At 42.6% G+C, this 19,878-nt stretch overlaps 2 protein-coding genes across 2 annotated transcripts; one reads left to right on the top strand and one right to left on the bottom strand.

Annotated features, from left to right (window-relative positions):
* Positions 1 to 177: 177 nt before the first annotated feature.
* On the bottom strand, positions 178 to 2,890 carry gpx3 (glutathione peroxidase 3). The gene is given in 6 exon segments (XM_084469817.1): positions 178 to 219; positions 221 to 433; positions 541 to 640; positions 1,051 to 1,168; positions 1,277 to 1,424; positions 2,710 to 2,890. Coding segments are annotated over 6 exon segments (687 nt in total). The 5' UTR covers positions 2,791 to 2,890; the 3' UTR covers positions 178 to 192.
* An 8,612-nt stretch (positions 2,891 to 11,502) lies between these two features.
* Positions 11,503 to 18,037, top strand: dctn4 (dynactin 4). The gene is made up of 13 exons (XM_084469483.1): positions 11,503 to 11,684; positions 12,354 to 12,424; positions 12,556 to 12,734; positions 13,130 to 13,173; positions 13,339 to 13,446; positions 14,706 to 14,779; positions 14,983 to 15,095; positions 15,222 to 15,331; positions 15,430 to 15,503; positions 15,823 to 15,877; positions 16,195 to 16,302; positions 16,523 to 16,620; positions 16,760 to 18,037. Exons 1-13 carry the CDS (start codon positions 11,550 to 11,552, stop codon positions 16,977 to 16,979), a joined length of 1,389 nt encoding a protein of 462 aa, XP_084325609.1. The 5' UTR covers positions 11,503 to 11,549; the 3' UTR covers positions 16,980 to 18,037.
* Positions 18,038 to 19,878: the final 1,841 nt, after the last annotated feature.

Raw genomic sequence — 19,878 nt, 5'->3', positions numbered from 1 at the left:
TGGGCGTGTCCACCTAGATGTGTGCTCGATAGATCAGTCGACCAGCGTACCCAGTGGACTGTAGCAAACGTTGCTCATCTATCCGTCACACATCTAGGTGGACACGCCCACCTGTGATGTCATAAGGGACAGATTTCCAAAACGGTTTGTAATGGCTAATCACACCACACCTAATGGCATGTCATGGGACCTTTAAGATTTTAAAAAGGGGTTAATCTGAATCTCTCTGGCCGTGTAAAGGCCGGAGGTAGTCCATGATGAATCTTCTGATGACGGAGACTTGGACCTCGGGGAACCACCTCCTGACTGGCTTCCCGTCCGGCCCCACCAGGAACTTCTCGAAGTTCCACTTGATGTCGCTCAGCTTGAACGGCTCCCAGAACAGGTTCCCGTACGCCGTTCCCAAGCTGTCGCCGACCGGTGGGCAGGCACTCTGCAAAGCAAAACACATTACTTTCACAGACCCCCCCCTAACTAGACATCACACTAATGATTAGGCATAGGCACATGTCTTATTCCATGAGGGGGGAGGGGACTCGCCTTGAGAAAGGTGTACACCGGTTGCTCCTTATCTCCGTTGACGTCGCCGACTTCAAACAGCTGGAACGTGGGGACAAATCCCTTGCCGGGTCTTACATGTCTGAAACGCAGGAAGGGATCGTCTAGTCAGTGGAAAATGACCACCGGTGAGACGATCAGGGCTTGGGCCCCCAGTGCCTCACTGGGCCCAAGCACTCCTTTAGTAGTACTTGGGTAATGCTACATTCTCTTAATGCAGCCTATGGATTGTAGAACCACTAGCCTGGCTGCTTTACTCCATTGAGGAATGCATAGAGAGGGGGAGGGATTTAAGGGATTAGGGTTAGTTCCCAAATTGAAAATGTTGCAGATTGACAGATATCTACATTCATAGATCTAATGTTACATACCTTCATTGGAGCCAGGTGTCAGCGAATATATGCTGCAACTCTATACTCCCTGATTCAGTTTCATTGGTTGCATTGCTTATGTGTCTTCGGCGAGCCATGCAGAGAGAAGAGGATTACTTACTTCATCCCTGGTAGGATCTCAGCATTGGTCCCTGGTTCTTGTTTTCCAAAATTATTACAGGGAAACCCGAGAACGGCGAATCCATAGGGCTTCATCTCCTCGTGTAGTGCATTCAACTCTGATGGTAGGTAACAGAAGAAAGTTAAGATGATGTACCCTCAGAGGTGGAAGAAAGGGGTGATTGTTTATGGTGGACTTAATGAAGAAAGCGTTATTCAATGCTCACCCACATACTGGGGGGTAAAGGATCAGTATGTAGCCGTGTTGACAAAGAGGACTGTCTGCCCGACGTACTCGCTGAAGGAGACGGTTTGACTCCCATTCAGTGTTTTTGCCTGGTACCCATAAATGGTACCGTTTACTGTTTCACACGGCTGAGGGAGGGAAACACACCTGCTGGTTAAAAACTATTGTCTCCTTTTTATCAGGTCAACAGCAACAAAGTCGGTGTGATATCAGGTTTGGTTGAATCACCAAACATCTTCGTATTTAAACAGGTCAAAAACATCTATCTTGAATAAACGGCCACAGATGATTACACAAATACACAAATGAATATAATTACTGTTTTTAATGTTGTCTTAGCTACTAGTCATTGTCTATTTTAGGATTTCTTTGCATTTGCAAATTTTATTCAGTGTTAGATTTCCTACATTGTCTTATGAAAAGAAAAATATATTGATAACAAACAAAAGTATCAAAGTAAACATGTAGGACTACTTCATTCAAGGCTAGTTTGAGATGATTAGGCCTACCTCATGCCTATTAGTTTTAGAGTGTGTACATTTTGAATTTAGGCCTAGTCTTTACGGTCAGAAACACCTAATTGTGTCTGCAGCAGTGATCCAGTGGCTCCCAACCTTTGGCTTTAGGTGGAACACCTAAATGTCAACAAGACCTTTCGCCGACCACCTTGTACGCGAAAGATAAATACTCACAGTGGCTGAAAGAGTGCCAGCACCTTTTAAAAGACCATGGCCCAAACAGTGAATAGTGAACGTCAGTTACCCTGCTGTGTTTATCTAGCCAACACAATACACAAAACATCAAAAGAAAAAAAATACAAAATAAATAATATGATGGAATCCACAAAGTGACACTATTTTTGATAATGTGTTTTTTTACTGAACAATATAGACTTTTTTTATGTCTTTATTTTCAATTATCTATTATTTTATATTGTTGTAAATTCAAGAATAACAAAAACATTGCTCTAGTCGATGTCCTGAGGCAAGGTCCTTCAGAGTTTCTGATAGTGCTTACATTGTTGAGGCTTATTGTCTTAGTAATTAATATGAATGACTAACAACGCATTGTGTCACGTTACATGAGCACCTAACAAGGCAGGCTAATATACTTAATGGTTTGGCCTATGCTTAATATGTGTTCCTCTGAAGCTTTGGATTTTATTTTCATGATGAAAAGAAAAGGTAGGACTACCCCATAGGCCAACTCTTTAATAAACGGATATTCTTAAAGCCATCATAGGTTATGCTTGAACGCAGTATAGCTAGGCTAAACCCTTTTTACTAATCTTAAAAAAAAAAGGGATCCATGACCTCTAATAAAATAGCGTACAGGCAACATAACTGTAAACATGGTGGTGAGAAAACGATATTTTTACGCCGGAGTTTGTTCCCGCGGATGTAGGCCACCTACCTGGGTCAATGGAAACACTGTGCCCATGCTGGGTCGGAGAAGACCCAGCAGAACCAAAGGTAGAATCCGCATCCTCTCCATCCCGTCGTCTCGAACCGTCTGAACCCTCCGTAGGCCTTCCTAAATGACTCGCTGACTGCAGCCGAGCCGAGTCTGTTATTTTTGTAATTTCGCAGGTTGGGGTTACTTTTATACCTACATGCTGCACTGAACAAACTGACGCACACCCCGTCTGAACCAATAGGGATTCAGCGATCGTGAACTCATCTTTTGGGGTCTCCCTAGCAATGAGCGAATCGTGACTCATGGCCCTCTGACCTCCCTCCCCGCCTATCATCGCATCATCACATAAACTGTGTGTGCGCTTCAGTAGAATATATAGACATAGACAACGGCCCGAGGTGCAAAACGCATCACAGCGGAAAAATCAAACAATCCCAAGTAAACAGACAGGGTTTCTGCATGTTTCAACAAGTCAAATTAAAGACCAAATTTTTAAGACCATTATGAATGCAATTTAAGACCTATTTTACGTACATAGGCCTACTGGCAAAAAAGGACGACTGATATGAAGGAAAATTAAAGTCCCAGAATTACTTGCAAAGTAAATAAATGTATTCACGTTCAACCGAGCATGACTACACAGGACTGTGTGCGCAAGAATTGTAGTAGCCTATAATATGCGATGCTTCGTTAAACAAAAACGATCCTACTAGAGACATTGTAGACGAGATAACATTTCTGCAGTTAGTGGTTAACCGAACTGTTATAGTCGGCCACTGTATGTCTGGACTGTGAGAGAAAGTCTGAAAAACGGTGTGAAAACTAGGTAACCAGATGTCCTAAACCAGCCAGCCAAAAGGTTCCCACAATAGTAATGTGGCTTACACGACCCAGGTGTATTATATGGGGTCAGTTCAGTCTCATTAATAATGAATGCACAGAGAAGGATTCACAAATGTGATTTATATACAAATGACTCTCTTCTCACAAATACACATACATTCAATGCACACATAAATGGATATTGGTATAAATAAAGTAAAATAAATCCATAAACAAAAATAAGTTTCACAAACACATTTCTGTGCACACACAAATGTGTCTAGTTTTAAATAATATAATATAAATAATATAATAATATAAATCCATATAATATAAATCCATAAATATATTAATTGAAAATATATTTGCAATTTTCATCAAAAATGTATTTGGATGCGTCGAGTCTCCGACTCTCTGGTACTTCCACAACAAATGAAGACTCGTAGTGGGGTTATCTCGGCCATGGAGGAGAAGGAATTGGGGGAAAGGAACTTTGGCCTCGACTCTGAAGAGTGACAGGAGGAGAAAGGGATTGTTGTCGTATGCGGACTCCCGGAGGAGCTCCTCCCGCCGATTGATACATTAACGTTACGAGTTCAGTCAGAAGTCAACAGCTGAAATATGGATGATGAATCGTTGATCATCGAGGTGGAAAAACACTGTGTCCTTTCCTGTGACGTCTCAGCCGTAACGTGTCCGGACCGCTTCCAGTGGGGATTGCAGTACGGAACACATCCACTTCGCTGCCGTTACGCCTCCGTGACGGTTCTGGTGGAAATTGGCCTTGAGGGACTGCAGTCATGTGATTGGCTGAAAACGAGGGAGGCATCTGATTGGCTACAGAGAGTTCCTTGTTGAAAAAAATGCATTCGTGAATCCAGCCACGTCAGGAGAGTCTCAAAAATCCACATATAAATACAGACCAGTTGACACACAAATGCAAACAAGTTCACAAATGAAAAGCGTCTTGCAAATTCAAGTTTAACAGTTTGTATATAAATGTAACAACATCCAACTGCATTTTTGATGAAAATTGCAAATATATTTTTAATTAATATATTTATGGATTTATATTACATTTATTTAAAACAAGACACATTTGTGTGTGGATCAGAAATGTGTTTGTGAAACTTTTTATGGATTTATTTTACATTTGTATACCGATATCCATTTGTGTGTGCATTGAAATGTATTTGTAAGAAGAGTCATTTATATATAAATCACAAAATACATTTGTGAATCTTTCTCTGTGCATTCATTATTAATGAGACTGAACTGACCCCATAGTATTAAGGTGGTCTCGGATCAGTTTTCTTTGATTATACGTGCAGTGGCGGTTCTAGACCAGTTTTAATGGGGGGGCCTGGATGGGGCCGGCTTTTGTGTTAGAGGGGCACATACAGGGATGTACACAGGAGTTTTGAGGGGCAGGTGCCGAATTGTTGACGGGGGGGGGGGTTGGATCGCGAACGAGCGCTGTTGCCGGCGCGATTGTTGGGGGGGGGGGAGGGGGGGGGGTTGGATCGCGGACGAGCACTGTTGCGGGCGCGATTGTTGACGGGGGGGGGGGGGCCGGGGGTTGGCTCGCGGACGAGCGCTATTTATCATTGACGCAGACTCCTCGTTCGGGGGGGCCACAGGGGGGTCCGGACTCAGAGTTATGGGAGTCCCCAGCAGAACCACCACTGTATACGTGGCTATACTTTACTCAAGACTGGCGCTACACAAAGAAACCGTGCACTTACTGTTGCGCAGTGTGTATGCGTTTCACTGCGATTTTTATACATAGGGTGTATTTAAAGGGAATCCCCTCATTTATAGAATAAAGCAGGTTGGATGTTGCTTTTGCATTTTGAAATCATCATCACTCTATTGGGAATAATGGCGAACAATTCTGCATTTGGCATAGTTATTTACAATTTGCAGAATATTTTCACTTAGCAATTTACACGATTGGCTGTTTTTTGCTAGCACGCCTCCCTAGCCTTATTTTGTGCAACTGTGTTGCCCTTAGCTGTTATCTGATTCTTGAACTCCTCATAGGAGTTCATTATGAATATCTGTTCCCCTTGAGGGAAATATACTGCTCTTATAAAACGGGTGGCTTAAATCAAGCGATCTGATTGGTTCCCAACTGTTGTATATTGAGCGTTTACACAGCTATGTGTAAAACCCATTCAGTTTACAGAGTTCCGTATCACTCCGCGCCTAACTTGAACTGTTGTTTATTTATATATAAAAGCAATAGCATAGTTCACTGAAGCCTAAAAATATGTTGATTGCTGGAGAGGGTGGAAATGTTGTAAAGCAATAGGCACAGGGTGAGTGAACTGCTCGATAGTAGGCTACCGTCTCTGAAGGACACTACAGTGTGTTGCATAGCAACCGCCACGCACTTTGCAGGCAGCCAGGAGGGACTACATTTTTGTATTTGCCGTGTTCTTTAGAAAATCGCAGTCATGAACGCTTTTAACTCACTTTATTTGTTAAAGGTCCGGTATGTTATCTACGAAGCAAAAGGAGGGGAATTGTATAAGCATGCGTGGAGATACGCTTAGTAAGGCATCTGATAAATGCATTACCTGGAGCGTTCTGGTCCCTTGAGCTATGTGTCCGGACTTTAATAATGGGCAGGCGTGGTCTCCGTAATGTGCTCTGATTAGCTAAGCATGGTGCTGAACTCCTGCCTCTTGGATACCTGTATGTGTACTCAGTGCTGGTCCCTTCTGGCTATGTGTCGGTATTACAACTTGGTTTCGGGCTTGATCCTGACCTCTCGTGGCTAGGCATTACGCTTGTTTTCGTGGCCTTGGTCTCTGGGCTTCTCAGACACCTGGCCTGCTGATATCTCAAGAAGAATTGATACGTGTATGAATGGCTCTACACATGAACGAATGCTTCACTGCTGACCATTCTACAAGCCATATAAAAGTAGAAAACATGTATAAAGCAAAAAGAAATCTCATGGATACACCTCCATGTAACAATCATCAACACCACCAACCGACAAGGAAAACTCCCAGCCCGATTTGGAGAAACTCATTGTCGCGTCACTAATCATGGGACTGTATTCACCTTGGTTGGTCACATGGAACACGCAGTGGGCTACAATGCCGCACTCAAGTACAAAATAGTAGACACACAATCACTATGTCATACAATCATCAATAAATCAGTAGGCAGACAATCATTATGCCATATAATCAACAATAAAACAGTAGTCATAAAACAATCATGTCATTCAACCACCAATTATAGATTCAAAACGGCACACAGATAGGATCAATCATAGAAACACAAAACACAAATAATACTTATAGGTACTTCTAGGCAAAAAATTAATAACAAAAATACAATTAAAAATGCAAAATTCCCTTCAGTCATGCATGGATTTGAATGGCACAGGTGATCTTCATGTATTGGTGCGCCATGTGTATGGGGTTTTGGACATTGCTGTAATCGTCGCTCCCGTTCCCATTGTTGTCATTAGTCCATCAGTCCCATTATCAGTGCAGTGGTACAAAAACAGCATGCTACACCAACACCACCCAAACATTACTATGCAATGACAATCATGACCCACATTGATTATATAATGATTCGTTATTTGATTAGACCAGGTATATTGATTATAGTAGCGATTGGTGCAATACATCATGGGGCCCCGGGGACTATTCTACATTCTCCAGCCAGATCAGGTCGGGCCCCCCTGGTGGACCCTTGTCCAAGCCCACCGGGTCATACTCGATGCCCATGTAAGCCTGGATGGCACCTGGCAGACCCGGGGCACCCACAAACATGTTCTCCATCCAACTAGAGAAAGGGTTATTAATGCTGGAGTTCTCTGCCAATTCTAATCTGAGGGCCTGTAACCCTGCCAGCGTTCTGGCCACGACCCCTCTGGAGCTGTGTTGTTGGGGATAAAAGTACAACATGTCATCCCTATCATCTCGCACACCCCTCCTTGCTCTGCCAATAACATGTCCAAGGCTAGCCTATTCTGATAGGTCATTCGGGAGGTGGCATCCAATTGCTCGGATATTTTATCTAGTCCAAATATCTCGGGGCTGGCCTTTCCTATAACTCTTTCACGCCTTCCCGCCAGCTGATTCCTGGCTGCTCCAGGTCTGTACTGTCACTTTGGTTTCATCCTTCCTCTGGATCCATCCTTGGGCCAGTGGGATCTACACCTGGGCCGGGATCATGGAATGTTGGCTGATGCAGTCCTATGCAGATTCAGCCTTTCAGACAATAGGTTCTGCTCACCTGTTTTTGTGGCCACGTGGAAGGGGTGGCAAGCCTCGCGCCCGCCGCTCACCTCTTGCCCTCCCGGTCCTTGGCCTTTCCTCAGAATCACGTCTGGGTCACCAAATTGCCATGTTCTTTAGAAAATCGCTGAGTCATGATCGCTTTTAACTCACTTTATTTGTTAAAGGGGTATTCTCTGATATTATGAATCTTACAGACTGCGTCGGGTTCTCCGACTCTCTGGTACTTCCACAACAAGTAAAGACTCCTAATGGGGTTTATCTCGACCATGGGGGAAAAGGAATTGGGGGAAATTAACTTTGGCTTTGACTCTCTGAAGTCCAGATTGAAACAAACGTGGAGGAGAAAGTGATATTTCAGCAGACAGCTATCAGTTCACTTCAGGTCCATATCATTTGTCCGACGCTCCACTGTTTCGACCTCTCGGTCTTTTGCAGACTCCTCCACCGGCAGAGCAGCCAGAGTGACTGGTGACTGAGTTGTCTCTCAGATGCAGGAGCACTGAGCCCCAGGCACCGACTGAGGACTGACCTGGAGGCCCCCCCCTCCCGCTGAAGCCCCAGGCCCTCCCTCCGAATCCCCGGCTAATTAATATTTCAGGGGCCGTATTCACAAAGAATCTTGGGGCTAAAAGTAGGTCATAAGTGGCGACTTTAGGAGTAACTCCTAAAAAGAATGGAAGTGTCAGACTTAAATTTAGGACTCATATTTTCTTTTACTAAGAGCAATTCACAAAGTATTTTAGGCCTACAAGTAGCACCTCTAGGAGAGCTTAAAAGTCTGGACTGACTGGGTTTGTCACATAAACTACCTCAGGCCAGTGATGGTTGGCAGACAATTTGCTCTCCTAAGCACATGTGGTTTATAGTCTGTTTTATATGTATAATTAAGTTAAAGTGCATTACAGAGTACCTCACTTCTTCATATTTTATATAACTAGATGACCATGCATTCCCATAAACAGGCACACACCCACACGCTGATGAGAAATGTACTTGCTATTTGTGATATAACTATTGCCACATTAATACGTTTTATGGCAGTGATTCACTGGCATTTAAAAGGTCCTCATTACGTAGCGGGTGTGGGGCATCAGTATATATCTATGGGTGCTGGTCATGACTCCACTCCTTGACTCCCTGACTAGAACGACATGTAATGCGGTGTGTCATGTGAGTATTTCATATGGCAGCAAAAGCTTTAAACTCTACAGTGTGTAGTGTGTGTGCTTTCAGTGGCTGAGTTGTCTCTCATATGCAGGAGGACCTGAACAAATTTGTTTAATTTCCAAAATAGTTCAAAAAAATAAAAACTTTCCTCCATACTTTGAGTAGTTTCATCTTCTATCCTTTGAAGTTATTAGGATATTTGAATAACACCTAATTAATATTTCAGATTCATATTCACAAAGAATCTTGGGGCTAAAAGTAGGTCATAAGTGGCGACTTTAGGAGTAACTCCTAAAACTAATGGAAGTGTCAGTCTTAAATTTAGGACTCCTATTTTCTTTTACTAAAAGCAATTCACAAAGTATTTTAGGCCTACAAGTAGCACCTCTAAGAGAGCTTAAAAGTCTGGACTGACTCCTAAGGGTTTATAGTCTGTTTTATATATGTATAATTAAGTTAAAGTGTATTACAATCAGAGTACCTCACTATCTATAACTAGATGAACATGCATTCCCATAAGCACGCACAAGCACACCCACACACACACCCACACATGCTGATGAGAAATGTAGATTTTGTGAACTATTGCCACATTAATGAATACGTTTTATGGAAGTGATTCACTGCCATTTAGAATGCGGGTGTGGGTGTGCCACCCACACCCGCATTAATATTACGTAGCGGGTGTGGGTCGTCAGTATATATCTATAGGTGTGTGGGTCATGATGACTCCAGTCCCAACACTTCCACCGGAGGTCAGAATTGTAAGGGTCACTTCCACTGGTGGCCACCAGAGGTCAGAATTTTAAGGCTCACTTCCACTGGCGGCCACCAGAGGTCAGCATTCTGCGGGTAAAGAATTCAGAAAGTGCTACTACGACAGCGATAACGTCAAGACTAGAGGGGGGGATACGTGCTAGCGAGTCGTAGCTAGGCTTCTGACAGGCAGTCCAGTTGCATTTGTATATACAAATTTGTTTAATTTCCAAAATTGTTAAAAAAAAATAAAAACTTTCCTCCATATTTGAGTAGTTTCATCTTCTATCCTTTGAAGTTATTATGATATTTGAATAACACCTAATTAATATTTCAGATTCATATTCACAAAGAATCTTGGGGCTAAAAGTAGCAATTCACAAAGTATTTTAGGCCTACAAGTAGCACCTCTAAGAGAGCTTAAAAGTCTGGACTGACTCCTAAGGGTTTATAGTCTGTTTTATATATGTATAATTAAGTTAAAGTGTATTACAATCAGAGTACCTCACTATCTATAACTAGATGAACATGCATTCCCATAAGCACGCACAAGCACACCCACACACACACCCACACATGCTGATGAGAAATGTCGTTTTTGTGAACTATTGCCACATTAATGAGTACGTTTTATGGAAGTGATTCACTGCCATTTAGAATGCGGGTGTGGGTGTGCCACCCACACCCGCATTCATATTACGTAGCGGGTGTGGGTCGTCAGTATATATCTATAGGTGTGTGGGTCATGATGACTCCAGTCCCAACACTTCCACCGGAGGTCAGAATTGTAAGGGTCACTTCCACTGGTGGCCACCAGAGGTCAGCATTTTAAGGCTCACTTCCACTGGCGGCCACCAGAGGTCAGCATTCTGCGGGTAAAGAATTCAGAAAGTGCTACTACGACAGCGATAACGTCAAGACTAGAGGGGGGGATACGTGCTAGCGAGTCGTAGCTAGGCTTCTGACAGGCAGTCCAGTTGCATTTGTATATACAAATTTGTTTAATTTCCAAAATTGTTAAAAAAAAATAAAAACTTTGCTCCATACTTTGAGTAGTTTCATCTTCTATCCTTTGAAGTTATTAGGATATTTGAATAACAACTAATTCATATTTCAGATTCATATTCACAAAGAATCTTGGGGCTAAAAGTAGGTCATAAGTGGCGACTTTAGGAGTAACTCCTAAAAAGAATGGAAGTGTCAGTCTTAAATTTAGGACTCCTATTTTATTTTACTAAAAGCAATTCACAAAGTATATTAGGCCTACAAGTAGTACCTCTAAGAGAGCTTAAAAGTCTGGACTGACTCCTAAGCATGTGGTTTATAGTCTGTTTTATATATGTATAATTAAGTTAAAGTGTATTACAATCAGAGTACCTCACTATCTATAACTAGATGAACATGCATTCCATAAGCACGCACAAGCACACCCACACACACACCTACACATGCTGATGAGAAATGTAGTTTTTGTGAACTATTGCCACATTAATGAATACGTTTTATGGAAGTGATTCACTGCCATTTAAAATGTCCTCATATTACGTAGCGTGTGTGGGTCGTCAGTATATATCTATATTCACATTATATTCATATATATATATATTATATTCATATTTTAGTCACTTCCACTGGTGGCCACCAGAGGTCAGCATTTTAAGGCTTACTTCCACTGGCGGCCACCAGAGGTCACCATTCTGCGGGTAAAGAATTCAGAAAGTGCTACTACGACAGCGATAACGTCAAGACTAGAGGGGGGGATACGTGCTAGCGAGTCGTAGCTAGGCTTCTGACAGGCAGTCCGGTTGCATTTGTATAGAGATGGCGTCTCTCCTGCAGCCCGATAGAGTGATCTATCTGGTCCGCGGGGAGAAGAAGACCAGGTCTCCCCTGTCCCAGCTGTATTTCTGTCGCTATTGCAGCGAGCTCCGGTCCCTGGAATGCGTGTCTCATGAGGTTTGTTTGTCACCACGTCTTCTGTCAGTGGTCATTAGTGAGCTAGCGTTAGCATCGGGAGCTAGGCTAGCTACAGTGTTGTGGACCGCTGCTGATCAGCCTGATCAATTGATTTGACAGGCGGTCATGTGTCAAATGGCTGAGCCCGTTTCACCAGAGGACCCCTTTCCTTCATTTTATTCAGTCGACACTTACTCTACACGTTCTCCATTGATCGGGAATGTTTAAAACGAAATGTTGTGCTCCTCCCACATAGCTAGAAGTCTAGTATGAATAGGCCACATATATCCGCCGGTGCATCGCTGTGTGGAAGCAGTCGGGATAGGCAATGTTAGCGAAGTTGTTTATTATTTCTATGTTTTTGTATATCGTATTAGGCCATGGCCTAAAACGCAGGTCACTTGTGTTTTAGCTGCTTTATGCTTCAATCGGTTTGGCTGTGTTCATACTGACTGTAGTCACCACACCCATACAAGAGCGACCCAGATACTAGCTTTATATATTTGTCAGCTATGGCATAACACTGGAATTAAAACATTACAACCATTATAAATATGTATATAAAAAAGTTATGCTGGTAGTTTTATGTATTCTGTTCACATATTCATCCTTTAGCCTTTGAGCCCATTGTTTGCACTTTAAACGAGTCCTACACTGGATGGTGTTTAGGTGGACTCTCATTACTGCCCGAGCTGCCTGGAGAACATGCCTTCAGCCGAGGCCAAACTGAAGAAGAACCGGTGAGCAACATCTATATTTATACAGCAGCGATTCCGTGAAGAACCAACCATAAGTGTCTTCAGATTCTTTGATGCTTTGGGGAAAAAAAAACAGTCCATGAAACCTCTCCTGAATTCCCTCTTCGCTGCAGATGCGCCAACTGTTTTGACTGCCCGTGTTGCATGCACACCCTGTCCACACGGGCCACCAATATACCAGCCCCCATGCCCGACGACCCCACCAAAACGACCATGAAGAAGGCCTACTACCTTGCGTGTGGGTTTTGCCGCTGGACTTCCAGAGACGTGGGCATGGCAGACAAATCAGTTGGTGAGTCACATACTGTTATGACACACTGAACTTAATGGCTGTATTAAGTTATTTAGCTTTTACCCAGTGCTACCTACAGTGACAAACAGATACAGATGTCACTGAGGAGCCGGTACGGGTTACCCGTGTGTGCAAGGAAGTATGTACCCTACATGGGGATGTACCCAGAACCTTTCACCAACCAATAGACTTTCTTGCGATTCCTGCCCATATTTGAGACTTAACTTCATTCACGATATCCATAATAAATAAATAGGGAGGGACATTTACAGGACAATTTCATAGTGCGGTTCCAGCACTTAAAATATAATTCTCAAATCTTGGCTTGAGAACTAATTTAAGCCTTGCTAGCTGTTGTGACAGTGGACCTGAATCGTGTTTTTGTTTCGTTACAGCCAGTGGTGGATGGCAAGAACCAGAAAACCCTCATACGCAGCGGGTGAGTGGAACTCTGACCTTCCACATGAGTCTGGCTCACAAGACCTCTGGTCCACATGCAAATAGACACACAATTACCCCATTATTCTCATCCTTCCTTATCGTTGAAATGAAGACGCATGTGATTTATTATTAAACTGTTGATCCCTGGTGGTTCAACTTGCAGATCAACAAACTGATAGAGTACTACCAGCAGTTGGCCCAACGAGAGAGACAGGAGCGAGACCGGAAGAAGATGGCCAGGAGGAGACAGTGCATGCCGATGGCGTTCTCGGTACACTACAGCAGGCTTTCAGCTCACTAAGGCGTATGATCTGGAGTAGCACAGCCATTTACGCTGTGAAAACGGCACCCTCCTTTCTGATTGGGTGGTCCATGTGTTGCATTATATGAAGTTATAAGAAATTAACTCTACTAACTTTGTTGTATAATTAATAAGCATGCATTGTGTTTGCTAAAATGTTGAAATTTTTCCATATTGCACTGACAGAGAGACTTTTATATATCCCCAGGGACAAAACAGATTCTTATCATCATTTCAAACACTTTGGTTGATTCCACAAGAAATATTTTGCAATGAGGATATTTCTAATGTAAAAATATTTATAATAATTAGTGCTTTATTGGTTTTAAGTGAATGAAAATTGCAGTCGAGTCCTGCAAGCAGCCAAGGACTATTGTAATTTATTTCAAAGTCACATTGAACTTTATAAATGGGTCTGCCATGCAATCAGCTATTAAATATTTGATCATCAAGGAAGTTGACCTCAATTATCCATTTTATTTAGGTCAATGTCATACGATTTTTCTTTTATCATGAGTTGTTTCATGATGTTTTAAAGGTTGGGGGTAGTTATAAAGTCATTTATTTAATATTATCTGTGAGGTTCGGCTGCTTTCAAAGATGGATTTTGTTGCCTTTGCATGTCCCCAGATGCAACTCATGCTTAACTACTTTGCTTCCTCCTGTCTTTTTAACCTGTTTCCCATTTTGCTTGTGTGCAATGATTCTTATTTTTGATTTCTTTACCCTACCAGCAACACACTATTCATGTGGTGGTGAGTTGTATTTTTCACAACTTTGGGTAGTCTGTACTGTGTACAGTAGCTCTGTCTTCTTCTCTTCTCTCACTCTCTTAACTCTGACTTCCCAGATCACATGAATGTCTCCCTCTAGCTAAATGTCGTTGATTCACACAATAGGGGCCTTTTGAATTGGTTAACGAGTAGCAAACCCATTGTAAGCCCAAGTGTAGTTGCACCACGAGTTAAAAACATATAGGTCAACATTGATCATATGTCTCACCAAACCACTGCCACCCCTCTATCCTGACCCTTTTTAAAGCCCCTATTTGTTCCCATCACCAAGGTGGATTTTCTGTTTGCATCTTTTGCAAATGTACTTCTAAATGGCCTTTTTTTATGGCGACATTGCCTTTTAATATTCTGTTGTATGTTAACAACATGAGTACTAATATCATAGATCCCGCGCCATAGTGCATTGAGCCTGACAAGCCTTGCTCTCTCCTGTAGGAGAAGTACGGCCTTGGCACCAGGCTGCAGAGACAGCGGGCCGGAGCTCCCATATCCAACCTGGCCGGCCTGACGTGAGTCTCCAATCACAACGTGTTGCTGCATTCAATTAGAATCTGTGCAAACTGAAAATTTAATTTGTACGTTTTGGGATTTTTTTTAACAACCATTTTTCAATATCGGGACACTGCATACCTGACATTCTGTAGACCTGCTTGCCTTTGGATATCGGTTGGATCTCATGTTGGCTTAGAGGGAAATCCGTTTGTCCCGCTAGTCTGAAAGAAGGCGAGGACCAGAAGGAGATCAACATCGAGCCAGCCCAGGCCCTGGATGAGGTGGAGCCCTTACCTGAGGATTGCTACACAAGACCCATTAACCTACCAGAGGGTAGGTGCCAGTTCCCCAGAGGAGCCCGGTCGGCGGGGCCTTGTACCACCGGGTTGGCCCTGCAGCGACGTGCTACATGTCTGCCGGTCTGTTGTCAACTCTCTTTTTCGGTGGCGTTCCTTGCAGTGACGACCCTGCGGCAGCGCCTGCTGCAGCCGGACTTCCAGCCTTCGGGAGCGTCCCAGCTCCACCCCAAACACAAGCATCTCCTCATGAAGAGGTCGCTGCGCTGCAGGGTACGTCTTTGTTTGTTTGTATTTTTTATTTAAAAAAAAAATTCCCCCGTGGGTCCTCTGTGGTAGAGTCACACTGACATTCGTCTTTCCTTTCCTAGAAATGCGAGCATAATTTGAGCAAACCGGAATTCAACCCGACTTCGATTAAGTTCAAAATTCAGCTGGTGGCTGTGTGAGTATCCGTTTGGTTTTATCAAACTGTTATCTTGGTTTGTCTGTCAAAGAATTTGAATACAATGTATAATTCTGAAAATTTGTTATGCATTATCCATTTTCAGGTCGCTAGGAAAAGTTTCCCAGTGATCAATGTTGTAGAAAATGTCTTTAGAATTGGCTGAATTTTTAAATTCTGAATTGGTGATTAAATAATAGTTTTTGGGTACATAGGTTGTAAATTGGTAGTCAATTCTGTGATAACGTGGGTTCTTGGTAGTGTTGTCATTATTGGCATGTTATATGTGGAAGCTAATTGGTTTCCATTTTGTTCACAGGAGTTACATCCCAGAAGTGAGGATTATGTCTATTCCAAATCTCCGATACATGAAGGTCAGTGTCTCTGATTCACTATATATTCATGCCCAAGGCCTTCACTAGCCCATCTTAAAAGTGTATGTATACACGAACATAAGGACAATACTGGGTGATCAAACCATCATAACCATCAAATGTTTTAGTGACACCAGGAGAGACCGCAACAATAGTTAGATCACCCAGCCACCATTGACCTTTTAAGATGCTGCTGCCAACCTGGAACCTTTTTTATGCAAAGAAGTACATGAGCTTCTTACTCGACATCAAAAGCTTTGAAAGGCCATGGCTACTTACAAACACATGCATCCTACATCTGTCCTATATTTGGTTAGGAGAGCCAAGTTCTGCTGACCCTGACCAATCCAGTGGAGAGCCTGACCCACGTTACCCTGGTGGCCTGTGAAGAGGGCGACCCGGAAGATGTAAACAGCACTGCAAAGGTATGCCATGGAACACACTGTTTCAATTATATCTTTCCTGCACTGATGCTAATTGATTTGTGTTATCGGGTCACGGTGATAACTGGGTTATCATAGGGTCCCGATGTCGCACTTGATTATAGAATTCCCATATGGCCCAAGCCTGTATCCTAACTGGAAAGTGTGAGAAATTGTCTCCTACGCGTGACATATTTTTAAAGGATTGTGGTTGTTGTTGTAGGTGATGGTTCCAACCAAGGAACTTGTCCTGGCAGGAAAGGATGCGGCCGCTGATTACGATGAACTAGCCGAACCTCAGGATTTTCAAGATGACCCAGAGTGAGAGAGACGCGCACACACACATGCACACACAGACACACGGACACTCACACACTCACACACTCAAACACACACCCCTCTGCCCAGGTCATTGCTCATTTAATCCTCACCTCTTGCACCCTCCCTGTCCTGTCTGCAGTGTGGTCGCCTTCAGGAAATCCAACAAGATCGGCTTCTTCATCAAAGTGGTGCCCCAGAAGGAGGGCGACACGGATGTCTGGGTGTCGTTCAAGATCCGACACGACTTCCGCAACCTGGCCGCTCCCATCAGGCCAAACGACGAGGCGGGGGACGCCACCACCGAGGCCATCTGGCTCACACACCACGTGGAGCTCAGTCTGGGACCGCTGGCTCCCTGAGAACGCCCACATGAAGACCCACCACCTGCCTGCCGGTGCCTCACCCCCCCCCCCCCCACCCCCCTCCCCGACTTAGTTCCACAGTCAATCGGAATTGAGGGCGGGGGTTGTGGGGGAGTTGATCTAAGGGCAAATCTGTCCGAATCGCTTCTGCTTTACTCGTAGCCGAGAACCGCTACTGCAAATCACACACTACATGCTTTTCTTTGTAGCGTAGTTTACCTGTGAAATTGTTGGACTCTGTTTGATTAAATCTTTGCAGCAGAGGATGATGATGATGATGATGATGATGGAGATGACGGTGCGGCCGTCTATCTTTGTCTTGCATCTTTTGACGGAACAAGACGGTAGCGCTCATCGTGGTCCAATGCAAAACGATGTATCAGTATCTCTTGCTACAGTCGCTACTACGTGCACATCATATTCTCATTAAAAGCTTCTGCGTGCAATGCCTCTAAACTTGGTAAAGTGTATTACTGCAGTACCGTTATATTTTAGGGTCACTTTGTTATTGTTTTATGTTTTTTCATTTCAGAAATATTACTTGTTGCTCTAACTTAATACAATTTAGTTCACTTTAAGAAGAGTTCCATTTTGTGACTGAAATGATCATCAGAATCTTAATGGATAATCATAATAGATTAATAAAATTGATAAGCGGCTTAATCTTGGGCCACATCTATGTGATTCACAACCATGCACTGCCCATCGCTGACACATGCTCAGACATCCCACATCCTATTAGTATTCACCACGTTAATCGTTGATTCCATAAATGTCACATTTGACATAAAATTATGAATTTAGATCAAAATTTGACATTTTTGTTAAAGGAATAATTATTCTCATTCCACATGTTTGACAAGAGTCTGATGTGACATTGATTGGTTTAATGGGTTTAATGTGTTAATCTGTCTAGGGTACCGTTGGTTATGAACTATGCAGGTGTCTTCAGCTGCTTTCTTGTGTTAACTGAATTCTATATGCTTTGTAGTCCAGCAGACCCACAACAACGTTAACCTGTAGGACTTCTGGCTAATAAAATATAATACTGTTAACCTTGTTTTCACTATTACTTGCAGCAGCTTGTCTTTCATTTTACCCGGTCCCAAACATATACTTATTTTTAAGTATTTATATTTTAATTTGATCTACTTTATGATTTTTACTCAAGTGATTTTTATTATGGATGATCAGCTTTTACTAGACTCACTTTCAACCCCGCTATCTGTACTTAAAGTATGACTTTCAAGCTGGCATGCAGTGCAACCCTTCTCACCACTAGATGGGGCTGTCGGCTAAAGATGGCTGCATTACTTCAATCGTCAAGCGAGCAAGTCTACACAGGATAAGGATACTAGAATACATCCACCACGGCTAGAACCTTGCAATAAATCGTTATTAGTTCCCCTTTACGAATTAGAAAAAGGCTTCATTTTAGAAAGTCATGATTTGAGTAATACAAATCATGAGAAGGGGCAGAGCGTGTGGCGAATCGAAAACGAAGTAAACTATCTTTTAATAGTTTATTTTCAACCGCTAGTGGGCGACAGTACACATAAGATCTTTGCAAACAGGTAACAGTGAAGTAAGGTTTTCATCTTTGTGTGTATTATATGATGTCATCATGTAGGTACACTTTCTATATTTAATTTTCTACATTTGCAACTAAGAAATTCAAAATTGTACCTACCTGTGTCTTGTTTTATCGGCTACAATGACACGGAAGCTTCTTTTGGGCAATAGCACAAACCGACAACATAATGCATTCTAACAAATGGTATATTTCTGTTGCAATGTACTGCCTATACCACCCTTGTGTGCCTTCCTCGGCAAATATATGTTATATACCAGCATGAAAACCAGATACTCAGAGACTTGGCATTGGCTGTGTGAACAGATCCACACAACCTGAGTAATAATGCAGAGCTTTTCTTTTATCTTGGGCAGATGTTAACGGCTCAGGAGAGAGGGGGGGCCCGCGAAGGAGTCATAAATTGCCCGCTGAAGATGAGGTAATAAGGAACACATGCAAGGAACCCATACCAAAATTACTTTGTTAGCAGAATACATGAACACTTGACCTTCTCAAAGGACAATTGGTGGTGCTCAGCCTCCCTTCACTATTCTGTTATATATATATATATATATATATATATATATATATATATATATATGTGTGTGTTTAAAATATATACATGTTGTCCTCCAAATGCCATGTATAAATGTATGTATAAAAAAAGGAATTAGCTAAGTCAAGGTAGGTGTAATGTAAACACCTGCACCGTTTGCATTAAGTATAGAATGGTTTTCTATCTTTAGAACGAAAGCTAATTGCTGGGGGCACTATAGACTAATTTGTTTTCATGAGATGTCATATGCTTAAAAAGGTCAGTAAAAGATCATTCTTGCAAGATAAGCCTTATTCCTGTGCTCATTAGCAAACTCTACCTTGGAGCAGAAAATATAACTGTCAATTGTCGGCCTGACAGCATAAAATGTAGTGTATAGTAACTTACTTCCATGTGCTCACTCCATAAACAAGTAGTATCGAGTCTGGTGACAAATATAGGATTTATTCTGTTATGTCTATTACTTGCCCATGAACTTGGGCTCCAAATGTCCAAAGCAAACAAAAGAGAATCACAAATGTAGATGTCTTTGTGTCAAGAGGTTAACATGATGGTTTATGGGTAAATGTACTTCATGCTTTATATGTTTCCCCGGTAGATGATAAGATTGTTAACCTAGCAGGTCAAGCACATGTACTTTGACCTGTGATTCATTATTGATATTACCAATGAGTCCCGTTTGGCAGCAGTGTTTAGTAAACAACATGGCTTCTGCCTCTGGTAATGACTTTCCCTTCCTCTCTCTCGTCCGCTCTCCTGCTCCTCTC

Source organism: Micromesistius poutassou, assembly GCF_964030765.1.
Source record: "Micromesistius poutassou genome assembly, chromosome: 6".
NCBI classification, from domain to species: Eukaryota; Metazoa; Chordata; class Actinopteri; order Gadiformes; family Gadidae; genus Micromesistius; species Micromesistius poutassou.
Note: the sequence above shows the minus strand (reverse complement) of the source record. Positions and strands in the feature narration are given on the sequence as shown.